The 17444-nt window shown below is 45.4% G+C and overlaps 1 protein-coding gene across 6 annotated transcripts in view; it reads left to right on the forward strand.

The window, feature by feature from the left end:
* The window catches only part of DNAH9 (dynein axonemal heavy chain 9), a 392191-nt gene that overhangs the window by 364456 nt on the left and 10291 nt on the right, over nt 1-17444 (forward strand). For 5 of the 6 annotated variants that reach the window (XM_030534283.1, XM_030534284.1, XM_030534285.1 and 2 more), the window contains 5 exons: nt 5837-6028; nt 6594-6785; nt 7592-7762; nt 8780-8962; nt 17017-17406. In XM_030534283.1, coding sequence (XP_030390143.1) covers nt 5837-6028; nt 6594-6785; nt 7592-7762; nt 8780-8962; nt 17017-17406 — 1128 coding nt within the window. The other variant, XM_030534286.1, reaches the window with a different exon arrangement.

Below are 17444 nucleotides of genomic sequence, written 5' to 3' on the forward strand. Positions count from 1 at the left end.
TTACTTGATTTTTCAGTTTGTGTGTTTTTTTCTCCATCTGGTTTGTACATATTAGCACTTAGCAGTCCCTTTACAAAAAAATGTGTATAACAAATGGAAAAAAGTGGAATTGGATAGCAAGGAATATAAATCATAAGCTAGGAATTGTACAAAATTGAAAAGGGAAGCAAAAGGATATGAGGAGACATTTGTGGCCAGCAGAGAGAAGGAGTTTTTCAGGTATGTTAGGAACAAAAAGAATCCTAACAATGGTATTGACCTGTAACTAGATGGAAATGGTAGAATTGTCCATAATAATGCAGAAAAGGCAGAAGTTCTCAATAAATATTTCTGTTGCATATTTAGAAAATGGCTAGATGATATATTTGTATCATATGAAATACTTTGCATTCCAACAGTAACTAAAGCAGATGCTGGGTCTGATCTGAGCCCAAAGACTTGGAAAAGAAGGCCTGCTATCTTTTGCCCCTCTATGTACCTGGAGTCAGATGCACATGCACTCTTATGCCCGGGGGCAGGCCATGCTCTTGTTTGTTGTTTAAAGTATTGGGCTTTGTGCCTTGGCCCAAAAAAGCAGGCAAACTCAGCTGCAGGCCTCACTGAGGTCAGACCCTCTGAGAGAGACCCTCAGATCTGTCTTCAGATCATGGCCCCATTATCAACTAGGGACAAAGTAGGCCATCTTCAACATCCCAGCCCCATAAGAACAACAGCAGTTGTCGGTAGGCAGCCCTTCATTTTATATCTGTATGTTACTACACAAGTATTATATACAGTCTATACCAATAGACACACACACAGAGTGGTCGTTAAAAGTCAGCATGGACCCCCACTTGTCTCTTATTCTAAGTACATGGAAGACTGGTATCTCTGAGACCACAGTGTGGGAACTGTTCACAAATGGATTACTTTTTCAGCTCCATATTTAAATAAAGAGGGAACAACTTGATAGCTGTTGAGTGATCAAACCACCTGAATCTCATACGCGCTGCTTAGACACTGGTTGGATGGGAGCCTACAAGGAAAACCCTGGGCAATGATATGGAGATTCAGTCGAAAGCCGTCTTTGCTTCGAGTCAGCACTGGGGCAATGCCATTTCTAGTGCTAGGAACTGCTGTGCTATTGCCTGTCCTCTCTTGTGGATGGGATAAAGCCAAGGCCCTGGCCACTCATGTTTATCAAAAATCCTATGGCATCTTTCCCTAGAGACTGGGGCATTATCCCCAGGCTTTGCCGAATCCCAGCTGGCTAGCTGTATTCTATCTCCCTAAATCCCTGTGCTATTCTTCACTTACCCTAAGACAGCCTTGGATCACCAGTTGGTGCAGAGCAGCTGCCTTGTTCTGCTCACAGCTGGGCAGTGAAGTCACACTTACCCATGCAGAGGTCTCCCAGCTAGAGCCCCTGTTGTGGGAAGTGAAGGGGATAGAGGTCATCTGCCCAGACTAGTCCCTAGAGGCAGTCTGGCCTTGTCAGCTGCTTCTATGTATGTCAGTGCAGCAGGTGGAATGCTCCTTAAAAGGGCCCCCCCTGTGCCCACATGGTGCTGCTGGTCAGTAGAGGAGGATTTAAGGCTACTGTTGGCATGACCAGTCATTGCTTGCTAGGAGCACAAGCATCAAGCTTTGCAGGGTGCATCCCCCTATAGTAGTTCAAGGGCAGCTGCAGTGTAGCCTGCAGCCCTGGAGGCACAAGGGGAGCCTGTCCTGTCAGGCAAAGGTGCTGCGTTATGTGTACTCTGTTAGATGCTCTGATTTTGAAGGCGTCAGAGGTGTAAGGAAGGGGGCCTCCAGGGAGGTGCAGGTGGGAGATTCCAGGCAGGGGTTAATGTGAACAGTCAGTGAAGATTATTCCATTTTTATTTACTGCCATTCATCATTTTGAATTGCACAGAAAGTCCTACAGAGCAGGGGAGGGGGGAACCTTCCTCCAAAGTAATATTTTCATCCTGCCTGTGCTCATTTCAATCAGATAGTAATTAACATTTTCTAAATTGCTAGAGCATTATAAAATGCCTCTTATCACAAAATCCTGCAGTGTGTGGGAGGAGAACCTTTACACCTCATTTCACTGCTTTGTGTTCCATTCTTGCTCAGCGTACGGAATGGATGTTCAAATTTAGCTCAGCGGAAAGCTACAAAGATGGCTTATTATTGTACACGGGGAATATTGTTCTGGTTTTGTAGCTGAAGGAAAGGTCGAGATTAAATAGAGAGAGAGGCCAAATGAGGCTACGAGCCAGATCCTTTCTCAGGTTTCATTCAGATAAAGGCCCCTTGAAGTCACTGGGAGGTTGCTGGAGGAAAGAATGGGCTCCGAGCATGGTAGGGTGCTTTGACCCTGTTCTTTCGTAATACCTGCAAAGCAGCACACTAAAAAACCGAGGGGGTTTAGAAGCTGTTTGCTAACTGAGAGGACAACAGGGCAGTAATTGCTCATGATGCCCAAGCCTGATTCCCATTAAACAAGGATCAGCACATTGCATGGCACTCCATTCTCTAGCAAGGTCCCTGAATTCTGCAGTAGTGTAGTGTGGCAGTGCAGCAGCCTAGGAATCCGCTACAGAGTTGGGAAACTTAAGAAATGGAAATTGTTAACGAATGGGTGTGAAGTTGAATCATATACTCAGTACAGCGACCCTTTGTTTTACATATTTTGCTATTAAATTTTGTTTGTTTTATGCTAACCTCACCCCCCGTCTTCAGTTCTCAAGGTATCAGCAACATACAACTGCATCAGAGAGGCTGTCAGTGCAAAGCTGAAAGTTTTGGCACCAAGGAGACATGGGATACCATTTGGGATTGTGGGATGAAAACGTAGGCTAGATGTGTCTGCCCAAAAAATCAGCAGTGAAATAGTTAACAAGGCAGGCACTGAAATAGTTGTCATTAGCTTTCCATGTGAATGTCCCAATGAGGTGAATGGGTAATACACTCCTCCCTGAGCTATATTGTTTCAGGCTGACTGCAGCCTCAGGCAGACATGACTGCACTGGGTTACACCAGGGTTGCATTGTAAGGTTTTCTCCCCAGTCACAAAAAATGAAGTATTTTTAAATAGCAGCTTGGATTCCAATGCAGAGTTCCATGCCAGAAAGAGAGCTTCCGTGGCTGCCATTACCATGACCTGGGTGCATGAAGGGAGTGGAGACCAACAGACAGACCAGCTTTCAGAAGCAGTGTAGAGCCGTACCTCTGATGCTGGTGTGCCAGAAGCCACAGTGAGGAGATGGCATCTTAGCTACAGCAGAAACCCCTGAGCTCCTCTGGCTTTAAGTCAAAAACTGCAATGACAAGTCACAAGGGGAAACAAGTTTCAGAGTAGCAGCCATATTAGTTGGTATCCGCAAAAAGAACAGGAGTATTTGTGACACCTTAGAGACTAACAAATTTATGCATCCGATTAAGTGGGCTGTAGCCCACAAAAGCTTATGCTCAGATAAATCTGTTAGTCTCTAAGGTGCCACAAGTGTTCCTGTTCTTTTTAAGGGGAAACAAGGTGACCGGCACAATGGAATGGGTGCCCAGCCAGGCCGGGGACAATGGAATCAGCTCCCACTTTCAACTAACGGGGCCTCCCATCCCCGAGTAGGATCGAGCTCACCATTTGCTGCTGGAAGGGCTCCAATTTCCTCACGTTTAGGTGTTGCTGGAGTGCAGGGCTCTGTGTTTTGGCTTTATTCCCTCCTTGCTGTGAGAGAGACTCACTCCACTGGAGATGGATGCAGCCGGCTCGCCTCCCGCTCAAAGCCTTATCTCCGAACCATCACTTGCCTGCTCCCAGCTCAGCCCTAGAAGCTGGCTTCCTTTGTTCATCTTCATTGACTAAATGACTCAGGATCTCCGCCCCTCCACCTCCAAGCCTGCCGGCGAGTCGACGCTGCCCATTACCTGCTCACTATCCAGAGCGCAGCCTGAAAGATGGGCAGCAGAGCCGCCATCGGTGTGTAGCGTCAGAGGTCGTTTTGTTATTCTCTCTACTGCTTGGCAGTTCCTACTGGCACATGCTGGGTGGGTGCTCAGTACAATAAGGTTGTATCTATTAGGTGAACATGCTAGAAGAGAGCAGGCAGTTAGGCTTGTTTTCCTCAGAATGTATCATCAATGGAAACGACGCCCCTCTCAGGTAATGTACTGCTCCTTCCCCTGGCCCTCAGCTCCCTCTGGGTAAATAACGCTAATGAAACCCTGGAGAACCAATGAGTTAGTTTTCAGGCCTCAGTACTACAGTGATTCTGTTACAACTGTGACTCCCAGCTGGTTCTCTGTCCCAGACTCAGACTTCTGCTCTGGCCTGTCGCACCCCTCGTTCCCAGTCAGCTGTATGGGCACTAGTCACCCATAGAGCTCAGAACATAAGGGGCTTTGGAGGCAGCCAGTCTATGTGGCACATTACGTTAGTCAGAGCAGGCAGAGACAGTACTGTAGGCACACCTGCTACAGAGGCCCATAGTTATGGCAGATGGGCAATGCCAGTTCACAAGCCAGGAGTCTCAGACTCAGGGGCTGAGGCAGAGGTGAAAGGCTCTGGGTTGTTCTCTATTCTTTGGAGCCCTCAGTACTAAATCTCTTGGATTTTAATCCATTTATTGAGCCCTTGGCAACTCATCCTGCCAGTCTACAGTGAGCTGACTGCCAATGGACGAATGTATGCATGGTTTGGGACGGGTGGGAGGGGAAGACTGAAGCATTCTGGAAGTCCCCGAAAGACAGCAGTTTTGAGGAGTCAAAGCGGAGCCCTGCGTGTCCCATGATTCTGTGACCAAAGAATCATTTGCCAGACTCAGAGCTTTAATGTGTAGCACTTGCCATGGTTAAGAAACCTCGGAGAGAAACCTCTGTGTAACCTTGGTAGCAGTGTCTGCTTAAAGCACGCCTGTAGAAGAGACGTGAACTGCTCCGTTGATCTCAATGTGGTGCCAGTTCACTGCTGATCATTTCAGTGGATACATTCAGCTAAAGTGCTCATCCACTGTTGCTAGGTGCAGCAGCAGATATGGGGCAGAGGAGAGCAAGGCAGCTAAGTTGCTGTAAGAGTTAGTGAGATGAGGAACAAGGAATTCAAGCACAACAAAGAACATCAGGGCCCCTTGATCACTATGCACAAGGGAGCGGGGGAGGAGATGTGTCTATTCTCAGTGTCAAAGGTCTAAACTCCCTATGGGAGCCAAAAGCCAAAGCTACCCCCTCACCTTTCCAGGGGCCAAAATCCCTGGTTGTCCAGACCTTCTGCCATCCCCTTGATAACTTCAGTAATAGAGCTCTGCAGTCGATAGCCAGACCTGCCTGCTCAGTGCTTCAGGGGGTATTTAATATTGCAGTAACGTAGAAAGCTGCCATAGCATGTCCAGTCCCGTAGAAACCAGGGACCTACCTTGATTCATGAGTTAATCAGAGCTCAGAGAGGCTCCCCCTTGGCTAGCTGAGGCTGGAGCAGGGCTGTGAAGTGTATGTATGTGGTGAAGTGAGGTTCTTCCCCCAGCCTTGATGGAATTCACCAGGGCCCAGCCCTGCCACCCAGGCCATGCATTCTGCCCAAGCTTTGTACCACAGTTAGCTCACAGCGCTCTGTTGTCTGCAGACTTGGGCACACTCCTCACTGCACCAGGGAACATTTGGCAGGTTTGTTCAGTACGATATGGGCTAAAACCTTGATTTAAAACCCCAAACTGCTTAGATGCTGCAGATATGAGTAGATGAGGGTTCCACATTGCAGGGCCACTGTGTGAGAGGATTCACCATGTCCTGTATCCAATAGTGTTTGTGACCCAGGTAGAGCCCTGAGATGGAGAGTGCGGTGGAAATGCACAACATTGCTGTTCTGTTTCCATTTCAGGACACCCTGGAGATGTGTGCTCGGGAGAACGAGTTCAAAAGCATCCTGTTCGCCCTCTGTTATTTCCATGCTGTGGTGGCAGAAAGACGCAAGTTTGGGCCCCAGGGCTGGAACCGCTCCTACCCCTTTAACACTGGAGACCTCACTATCTCAGTCAACGTGCTGTACAATTACCTGGAGGCCAATTCAAAGGTGCATGAAACAAAGAAATCAGCTCTGTGTGCAGATTGTAGCCCATATGCTTATTATATGTCTGTTGAAACATCTGAAATCCTTTTCACTAAGTGCCAATTCCCCAGCATCGTCAGGCTTTCTAGCTTCAGAACTCAGTGTGTATCTTAGGAGAATACAGAGCGGCCTCTGCTCCACTTGCATCTGTTACAGCTTACAAATTACACTTAGATAAAATATCAGCTCTGGCATGTGCAAGTCTCCTCACTGCCGTTTTAGGGACAATATTTGGAAATGTTTGGCTGCCTAGACATCTATGTTTAATGTATGGAACTTTAAAGAGATTCGCTTCTCATCGGGAAGCCCCACAAAGTCTGTTCTGCAGGCTGGATTTCTGTGGGCCGCTCTCCTGCATGTAGCGATTTAACTGCTACATGATATTCAATTACTTAGGAAAATGAACTGGTGAAATGAAAACGTTCACCCTGTAGATCAGTTCTTTGCATTCCAGTCTGCAGCCCCATGATGAGGTCAGTGGAGCTGCATCTGTGTGGACTCTTTCATGCCCTCTTGGTTCATTATTTAGGTCCCTTACGACGATTTGCGCTACCTCTTTGGTGAGATTATGTATGGAGGCCACATCACAGATGACTGGGACAGACGACTTTGCAAAACCTACTTGGAAGAATTTATTAAGCCAGAAATGTTGGAGGGAGAGCTCTTCCTAGCTCCAGGATTCCCTCTCCCAGGGAACATGGACTACAATGGTTATCACCAGGTAGCCTCTTTGTTTGCTGGTATTCATTATATTGCTGAATTTAGTGTCCTCCATAATCACCTTTTAATCTGTCATAGGAGACAGTGAATAGGATTCCAGAGTTCCAGCTCATCTTGTATTATTTCCTGTTATGTTCTTTTTCTGTAGACTGTTAAGCATCCCCTTGGATGAACCAAGTTTAATGGTAATTTGATACTTCATCATGAGCTCTTCTGTTCATGCATGAATAGAACAACTGTATTGGTTCTTGGGACTTGAGCAGGTCTAGTGGAAAATTACATCCGCATACCGTTTGCTAAAATGGCCCTTTCAAGCTCCTTTTAGCATTGGATCTAATGAGAAACACTCAAGACTCTTGGATGTTTACTTACTGATTTCATCCGTTCTGTATGTGCAGAGGCAGCAGCAGGGGCTGGCGTATTAGTTCGTTTTTGTTCATAAAACTGGTGAAACGATCTCTACTCCTGGAAGTGAAATTCCCAGCAAACAGTTCAGAGTATTGATGCCCAAATGTGTAGCAAACGAAAAGGTAGAAGAAGCTCAGCTCTAAGATGTGTAGCCAAGATATCCTGCAACAATGGCCAGGCTTGTTTTCTTCTGGCAGAAATTATTATTATTCCAGCGGCTTTACTAATTCCACCTTTCTGCTTCCTAGCAGTTTCTTAGCACCGCAGGGCAGTCCAGCTGGATGCGCTGCATTGGGCGGATTGTGTGTGATGGCTTTCCAGCCCATCAATGCGATCAGTAAGTGTAAAGTCCCTGGCCCTGTACGAAACAATAATGGGAGGTGTGATCTTCCTGTGTAGTACATAGACGATGCTCTGCCTGCCGAGTCTCCGTACCTGTATGGTCTCCATCCGAATGCTGAAATCGGCTTCTTAACCCAGACCTCAGAGAAACTCTTCCGCACCGTGTTGGAGATGCAGCCTCGTGACACTAATGCTGGTGAAGGAGGAGGGGCTACAAGGGAAGAAAAGGTAAGATGAGCAGAGTAGGGAGCCATTGCCACTTGGGTGACTTTGCTTAATTTGGCTGCATTTTAGTCTCTGTTTTTTTCTCATGACCCTTTATTATAACCTGGTCAGCCTTTGTACAGTGCGTACAAGGAACAGAAATAACCAGTCTGGCATTCTTCAGGCAGTCGCCATGATTAGTGTAATTGTACTATAGCCAGTGCTAGGGCCTGACTTTAACTGGTCCTCTGCACTCCAGTGCCTTCATTATCATCATGTGAGGACATACACATTTTTAGTTTTTGCTACCTACCCAAACCATAAGAAGAAGATGATATGAGAACATTGTGAATAAATCTGACTGTGGCCTCTGCCGGCACACATCCATCAACCACAGGGGATGGCAGTCTGGCTGGCATACGTACAGGCTCCCAGAACGCACCATAAACAAAATGCCAGCCTGTTGCTTTGGAGTTTTTCCTGGTGCATTTTCTGTTTATCAGTTACACACTAACGATCATATTTCTAAATCCAGCTGTGAAGGAGACAGGAAGTAGCTTGCTTTGTTATGCTTTTTCCCCATGTTGTAGTCATTCAGAATACCAAATTCAGTTTAAAATTCCATTTCAAATAATTTCCCATTTTTGTCACTAAAACATTAAAGAATAGTTCATAAAGTCAGCAGTCCTGGAGGCACCAGTATTAGATTTTATTTTCATAGCTTCATCCATCATCCTGCATTGAACCTGGCCTTGGAAAAAGGAGCAATGCAAATGTGGATGCAGAATAGAGTATGCCATGCTATGTGGACATTTATAAATAGTCCTTTTAAAAGAGCCTCATTTGACATGATATTTGGTAGGCATTTGAATTTTCCTAGGCTGGGACAAGCTGTTTTGAAAGGTGCCATGCATGATTCAGCAAGACATTGATTACTTTCTGATGCAGTGAGTGGCAGGTGGAGCTCTCTTCCACCTTTCCGTAGAGGAAGCACATGGGTCACTCACTTCTCTCTCTCTCTCTCTTTCCTTTGGCAAACAGGTGAAGGCTCTTCTGGATGAGATTTTAGAGAAATTAACAGATGAGTTTAATATCCTGGAGCTGATGGCAAAGGTAGAGGAGAGGACGCCCTACATTGTGGTTGCCTTCCAGGAATGTGAGCGCATGAACATCCTCACCAGCGAGATAAAGCGCTCCCTTAAGGAGCTAGATCTGGGACTGAAGGTAGGCGCTCTCTCTGCTAGAGGTTGCAGTCTTGTGAAATCTCATATGCAAGCTGAATGACTGGAAAGCATAGGTGATGAGGGTGTGAAGAGAAACGAAAAGTGTCTCACATTTTAAACAGTTACATTTTAAAGTGGTACCTAACAAATAGCACAGTGTGCTCCAATGGTAACTTGAGTCCATGAGGAAAAATTCACAGTTGCTCTTCACAGATCAAACTACATCAGTGGTCCCCAACCTTTTCGTGTAGTGGGTACCAGACAAAGGACCGTGGCAGCTGTGGATCATCTGCCGAAATGCCGCCGAATTTCTGTGGCGTTTCGGCGGCGACACCTCTCGATGACATCTCTTGTCGGCGGCAAGTGGCATCATCAAGAGGCGTCGCCACCAAATTTCTGTGGCATTTCGGCGGCAACACCTCTTGATGATGCCACTTGCCATTGGCAAGTGACGTCATGGAGAGGCATCGCCGCTGAAACACCACAGACATTCGGCCGCATTTCAGTGGATGTTTCACCACCAGCCATGAGGCGGGTGCATTTAGATGCCCCTGCGGGTGCCATGGCACCCGCGGGCACCACGTTGAGGACCCCTGAACTAGATGATCACAATGGTCCCTTCCCTTGGAATCTGTAAAAAATGCACATGGTCCCCCATACCCCACCATAGGCCCTTTGTGGAGTTACAGGTACACAATGGGGCATTCTGTGAAATTGAAAGGCAGCAAATTTAAAACTGATAAGAGAAAGTACTCTTTTACACAGTGCCTGAATAGCCTGTGGAACTCATGCAACAAGGTATCACTGAAGACAAGAGCATAGCATGATTCAAAAACGGTCAGTCATTTATAAGGATACAAAAATATCCATATTTGGAATCACAGAAGTGTAAGGCACCCAACCAGCTCATCTAGTCCGTACCCCCGCGTTGAAGCAGAACCAAGTACACCTAGACCATTCCTGGCAAGTATTTGTCCAGCCTTTTCTTAAAGGTCTCCAAAGATGGAGATTCCACAACCTCCCTTGGTAATCTATCCCAGCACTTAACTATCCTTATAGTAAGAAAGTTTCCTCTAATATCTAACCTAGATTTCCCTTGCTACAGATTAAACCCATTACTTCTTGTCCGACCCTCAGTGGAGATGGAGAAGAATTTATCAATGTCCTCTTTATAACAGCCCTTAACTTATTTGAAGACACTAACCAGGTCCTGCTCTTCAGTGTTCATTTCTCAAGACTAAACTTACCAATGTTTTCTAAACCTTTTATGTTTTTAGTTGCTTTCCTCCGGACTCTCTCCAATTTGTCCACATCTTTCTTACATAACAGTAATAGTAACAATGGCACAGATTTCAAAAGCCAAGAGTTTTGGAATGGACATTACACCTTCTGAATCAGGGCATGAGTGAATCTCTAAATGAAGGGGGACAGGACGAAACTGCCCCTATGGACAGTTTATCCCATAACTGCCTCTTGCAGGGTTTCTTGCACCTTCCTGTGAAGCTGCAGAGACAGAGCACTAGTTTGATTCAGGATGGCAAAGCCCATGTTTCTAGGAGCTATTGCTTTGAAAGGTATTTTAGCAAAACTGTGAGCGGACTGCATGGATGATGACCCATAAACAGGAGGGATTCTTTGATTCAGTGGTATTAGTGACAATGAGTTGAGACTGATGGACTGGCAGGCACTAGCTCCTGTGTGTAGTTCAGTGCACTGCCAACAGTGGGACACTAAAGGTCACCGAAACAGTGCGTTGTCTGGTGTCTTGTGATACACGCAAATGTATGGAGTTAACATTACTTTGTTGTATGGCTGCTGCCATCCCATAAGAGGCTGTTAGGACAGCTTGTATTGTAGGGTCATCTATTGGGAACAAGAGGCCAAAGAACTGATGGATCCCGCTCCTGTCTATACAGATCACAGGCACTGCTCACTTCCCCCCAGCTGCAAAGCTTTACAGACCTACTGACAGAGATTTTGAGAGCAAAGGAAGAATGAATTGGAGCAGCACCCTACCTCAGAGGGGAGGCAGGAGCCAGACTCCACAGGGAAGTGATGCTGCTGTTTCGATTGCAGAAGCAAAGAAGCTATGCCCTGGAGCGGGGTCACTAAGCCACTCCTCAGCCTGCTTGCAATGGCCAGGGTGCTGCAGTATTAATCCTCATGCTTTGCCTCTGTGTCACAACTCAGATATTTCCAAAGCAAAGCATCCCGCATAGTGGTAGCTATGGACACTCCCCTGAGCCTGGTCAAGACATTTCTGTGGCCCATTAGACATCAAGAAGGACTCCCAAATGTCCTGTTTAGCAACTATCATGTGAGGTATGTGGGCCAGGAAACCCACCAGAATAGCAGCTCTACTTGGATCTATAGCTATGTCAGCGAGGCATACACAGCCAAAGGAATTCCATGCTTGAAGGAATTGGAAGTTACTTGTCCTGAATAACCACAGCATTTTGGGTGGAAAGGACTGGCAGGTGAGCAATGAGGCAGCTGCCTGGTCCAAGACACATACTTTTTGTAACCATTATAATCTCAACTTCCAGGTCTGGTGATAGAGCCTTTGGCAGAGGAGTCTTCAATTCACAGGAAGCACAAATTAGCCTGTTTGTCTGCATAGTCTGAATAGCTCCTAAATTCCATATCCTCATCAGCCCTGCCTTTACTCCTCTCACTACTTACGGCTGCCTACAAGTAGAGGATTGGCAGACGTGCCGTCACTAAAAGAACAGAGAAAGCCTTCTGTTCCTCTTCTCCAAAGAGGGGCTAATAAAACCCACCCATCAATCACTTTGTGAGGGCAATATGGTGATGGAGATGCTCGTCTTCCCCTTGGCTCTTATGGATAGGACACGTCAGAAGGGAAGTCTCCTGAGAAATATATGTACAGCCCGATAACTATACTCTGTTGCCTACAGCAAGGTCCCTTCCACAGATATCTATGATAACTGACGTATTCTTGGAATTTATAGCAGCTCATTCGGATGGGAAGGTGGAGGACCAGCCCTTTTCTTACCAAGCTTCCTCAGAGGCAAAGTTGTAGCTTCTCCAGTCAAAGCAGCAGTGAGAACTCAACCTGCAAATAAAGGGTCAGCAGACATACACCTTCTTGAAGAAGGGAAAGTGACCAGTCAGACAAAGTATTTCTTAAACTGGTTTCTAGCCTGCTGTACCAGAAATTTAACATTGGGGAGAAAAATCTCTGTTTAATTCTTTGGCATCATTTCCTGCTTACATAGTAACACTGTGCTTTCTGGGTTAAAAGAGGCTTACTATAAGCCTCTGAAACACACGGGTGATGTAACCTCTTCCAGTTGGACTCTGGTTTGTTGGTCTATTTAGTCCCCTCTCTCTCTCTTGTTTTTGCCATCTGTGAAATGGGGATAATGATGCTTAACCACTTTTGTGCAGATCTTTGAAATCTGTGGCAGAAAGTGCTAAGAAATATTATTTTATTATCATAATTTTGTAGACTGATTAATATACTGCAAATAATTCAGCTGTCCAACCATTTAGAAAAATTACATGAAAGTGAAAGTGTGGGATCAGTATGACATGGAAAAATGGATCTGTTTTAATCAGTTTATGTCTTATTTTTAAAACAGCAAAGTGGTGAATACAAAGCACATTTTTCATATGCATTTCCTGCAAATAGAAGGTACTAAAAACTGAAATTCAAACATTTAAGTGACATCTGTCTACTGCTGAAAAATTGGTGTTTGTTCTGTTGACTAAAGAGATAAAAATGTTGTGTGTGCTTTGTAGTTCTGCAGTATACACAATCCACTTTAAAATAGGCTGATGTTTATGCTGCCAATTATTTTAAACAGATTTACTTTATTTACCAGTGTTTGGCAGTTGAATTGGAAATTCCATTTCTTGAGACAGGTAAACAGAAGTGATTTAATGTTTCAATCTCAGAGTAGCAAACAAGAGGATATTGTAACTGGGAGAATGTGTAGCAATTAGATTTAATGTGGAGAAACGCAAGCTACTACATATTGGCCGGGGAAAACAATGAGAAGAATGGCCCTGAACTAAAGCACAAAGGCTTTGAACAGAGTTTAGGCAGTAACAGAACATGCACGTCCCCCAGAAACGCTGCCACAAACTATAGCAGGGTTGTAATCCAACCCTTTGAGTGAGATTCAGAGATGTATAGAAAGATTCCATGGCAGAGAAGCCTCCAGACAGTGTTGAAATGACTGTACACTCTGCTCAGACTGCCCAGTGCAGCTTGGCCCCGCAGTCTAGACGTGACGTCACTGTCTGCAGCCGAGTCATAATCCTGACTGTGAGAAATGATCTCAGAGACACGAAGAGGTGTGATAAGTTAAGAGACCCAGACAGTCTGGTCCTTCATGTTATATCACTTGACTACCCAACATGGAAAATGGGAACTGCAGGTCCCCAGCAACTCGGCAAATCAGATCACTTATTTAGATGCCTAAATATGGGCTTAGGTGCCTAACACTAGACATTCACATTTGGAAACGTTGATCACAGTCTCCTCCAGGAATCGTGTCTGTCCCCTCTTCTAGTAGGTAGATCCCGCAGCGAGGAGATTGCCATTTCTCTGACTCAAACTGTGGACTTCACTCACCAGAGGGCAGGTTTCTGGAGGTGCAGAGGTCAGTCAACTCTGTGAGAACTCACAGTCAATAAATCAACCATGTGATTTTTCATGAGACTTTCAAAGTTTTGTTTTTTCCTGCTTCTGTGTAAATGCTGTGCGTCAGAATCAGAATGAGATATATTGGAGCTTGCTAAAGTCAGTATATCAGCCTCAATACGGCAATGGTGATAAAGCTTACGGTCAGAAGGGACCACCAGATCATCATTATCTGACCTCCTGCACTAAATCCCATCCATTCGGTCTCTTGCGACCATGCCCTAAAATATCCAGGACACTTGATAGCAGTGGACAGTGCCGAAGAACATCTGCAGAGATGTATCCTTCAGCTCTCCTCTACCCTCAGGTGTGATTGTGACAGATACACCAGGCAGCATGGGGAGCTCATTCAGGTCATCTCACAATTCAAGATCTTTGGAAATTCAGAGAACACGCTGCAGGTAAATTAGAGCTGAGTCAACAATTCAGCTGGCAGAACCTCTCTCACAAATCAGGAGGAAAGCAGTGTAGTAGCAGAGACAATACCATAATGTTGGGCAACCTCAGCCAATATGGGGAGCTTTCTCTCTGCCCCATCCCAGGAACTTGTCTGGTTTTGGGTGGGCATGTTCATCATCAACTCATGCCTCTTGCATTTCATCTTCTCATTCTCCCTGGTTCAAAGCAGCCTCTGCTGCATGTCTGAGGATCAGAATGTCTCAATTAGGATATATAAGGCTACTATCTGGAGTTCCGTTCAGACTCATGCCCAATTTAGGAGTGAAACCTTTGTGCAATTGTTACTCCCCGAACCCCCTACTGGGCAAGTTGTTAATGCTTGTTGTCCTCCCACAACTGGGGATCTATACTGACAGAACTCAGAGGAGAAAGGAAGCTTACTTAGCAGAGACCATAGATTTGTAGTAGAATAAATATTGCTGGGAGAAAGTATGCCTCTTTGCTGCTCACTGAATATCTGCTAACAGAGGGTGAGTTGGATATTTCAAGACTAATTTTAATCTTTGAATAGTTCATTGAGTGCATCTAACTACAAAGCCATTGTCTGGTCCAGAAATAGGACACATCCAGTTAGGATTGTAACCATCAACAATAACTGGTGTTTCATGTTTAAAAAGCCTTAGTTCAGAATAGCTTCTATGTGACTGATGCTCCTGCATAGTGTTGCACCCAGAGTAACGACTGATTGTGGAGGCAGGTGAACTCCTTACTGATTTTCTCCCTTCCTGCCATACTGCTGGGACCTAATCCTGATCCCATTAAAATCAATTGCAAAACTCCTGCTGGCTTCAGTGGTGCTGTATCTAACAGCTGTAGTTGGATTTAGGTGCCTACCTCCTTTTGGGAATCTAGCCCTTAGACTCTTATGTGACTTACATGTTTTGGAACATTTTATCCAAGGTCTCCTGATTCCTAGTGTCCTGCTGTAACCACTAGACTACTCTCTCCCAAACTTCATTGCCTCCACTGTTTTGCCAATGGCTTTAACCCAGAGTTGAAGGATCTACCTGAAGAGCTGAGGGAAGTGGTCCATTCAGTCCTTGGCCTCTGCTGAGATGGCTGCCCCCAGTATCATTGGTGAGAGGCACACTACTCCACCAAACAGACATTAGATAGTAAAGCCTTTTAGCCGCCACTCATCTGGATCAGATCCAAATTTTTGACCTTAAAGGTTCACATTGGTGAGCCCCATTATCAATCCACCTGTCCTTGGTCCTCTTTTTCTATTTTGAATTTTTAAATTGTGGGTCGGCACATTACAGTAACACAAGCTACTGGCAAGCAAAAACAGCTGAAATATAAAAAGGGAAATACACAATTGCTCTTTATTTCACAGAGCACACATAGCCCTATTACTCCTCTGTAATTACATGACAAATACCAAAGGAAGAGAGATTTGTCATTTGTGCTTGGGCCTTATATTTGAAATTAGCAGGCACTTCTAAGATTTCTTACCGGATAACTAGTCATTTCTGGAGTTCAGGAGAATATACACTCACAGGACAGAACTAACTAGATGAATTAATGTCAGTTACTTACACAGACCAAGTTAGCTTGTCATTACAGAGACATGCACAGGCATTTAGTGCCTGTGGAACTAAGAAAGCCCACATATGCTTTGAAAGGCAAAAACATTGTTCCTGTTGATTTTGGACTAATTGAAAATAGCCCCTGACTCCTCTAATACTTTAATTTAACTTGTCCTGTTGCCTTTAGCTTCAGGGCCAGTCATCTTTGCAGGTCTCGTTCCTGAAAACCTTTACTCACATGATGTGCCATATTTATGCAGCTGAAATCTGAGCAACGTGGGTACTACACACCTGCAGGAGGGTTTGCAGGATCAGACCCTTAGGGTATATCTACACTGTGATAAAAGACCCGCAGCACAGCCCAGGCCAGCTTATTTGGGCTGCGGGGCTGTAAAATTGCAGAATAGCTGTTCCAGCTCAGGCTGGAGTCTGGGCCCTGAGACCCTTCCCCATTGCAGGGTCTCAGATCTCGGGTTCTGCGATTGTATAGCCCTGAAGCCCAGGTCAGTTGATCCAGGCCAGTGGCAGATCTTTTGTGCAGTGTAGACTAGGGGTTCTCAAATTGCCTTGCACCCCAACCCGCTTCTGACAACAAAAATTACTACATGACCCTAGGAGTGGGGACCGAAGCCTGAGCCTGCCCGAGTCCCACTGCCATTTTAAAATCAAGAGTTCTAAAATTTCTGCTCCAGTTCAAACAGAAATTATTTTGGTGAAGTTCCAAACTAGATGCTCACAGTGGTCCCATCTGATATTAGAATCTAGGAGTCCTGCATGGCTGCATCACATTTTAACTTGTTGGGTGTTTCTTTGTTTTAAAATAATTAAATTTGACAACACAAGAAGATGAGAGGACAGACCCACACTACAGAGTAACCTGCACTATTCAGAATAGAGAAGGCTGTGGGGAACGAGGGGTGATTTGGTACTGACAAATGTCTGGTGAGATTTTCAAAACAGAACAATGGGAACTGCTGGGAAATGCAAAGCACTTTTCAAAATCTGGCCCTAAAAGACCTTCACCCTTGGAGAAGAAATAAAAACAGCCCCTGGAGCAAATGGAGGACATAGCCATTAGCTGAAAGCAATTCTGCCCACATATTACTTTTGTTTACTTTTCCACCAAGCATTATTTGTATTGCAAGAAGGGTGCGAAATTGGGAGGGTGCAGTAGGAAGTATCCACAAGACAATCTTGAATTAATGAAGAGATCCCACGGTGTGCAAATGTGACAACCCCTGGAGTGCAGCATTCTTTTACACTTCCCAGCTTAACCTCTTGTGTAAAGGTAGCTGGTGTTCAGTGTTATACAGCTGCCAAATTTCATTCAGGAGGTGGCTGCATTTCAGTAGTGTGTATCTGCTTATTGTCCTCTTCTTTCTTCTTCTCCACCAGGGAGAGCTGACAATGACAAGCGATATGGAGAACCTACAGAATGCCATCTTCCTGGACACTGTGCCCGAGTCTTGGACTAAGAGGGCTTATCCTTCCATGGCTGGCCTGGCTGGCTGGTTTGCTGACCTGCTGAGCCGCATCAAGGAGCTTGAGACATGGACAGGAGACTTTGTCTTGCCCTCTGTTGTGTGGCTAGCGGGATTCTTCAACCCTCAGTCTTTCCTGACAGCCATCATGCAGTCCATGGCCCGAAAGAACGAGTGGCCTTTGGATAAAATGACTCTGCAGTGCGATGTGACGAAGAGGAACCGCGAAGATTTGAGCAGCCCCCCCCGTGAGGGTGCCTACGTACATGGTTTATTCATGGAAGGTGCACGCTGGGATATGCAGGTAAGCTTAGCAATTACTTGATGAGAAGATGAGTCACT

Source organism: Gopherus evgoodei, chromosome 15, assembly GCF_007399415.2.
Source record: "Gopherus evgoodei ecotype Sinaloan lineage chromosome 15, rGopEvg1_v1.p, whole genome shotgun sequence".
Lineage (NCBI taxonomy): Eukaryota > Metazoa > Chordata > Testudines > Testudinidae > Gopherus > Gopherus evgoodei.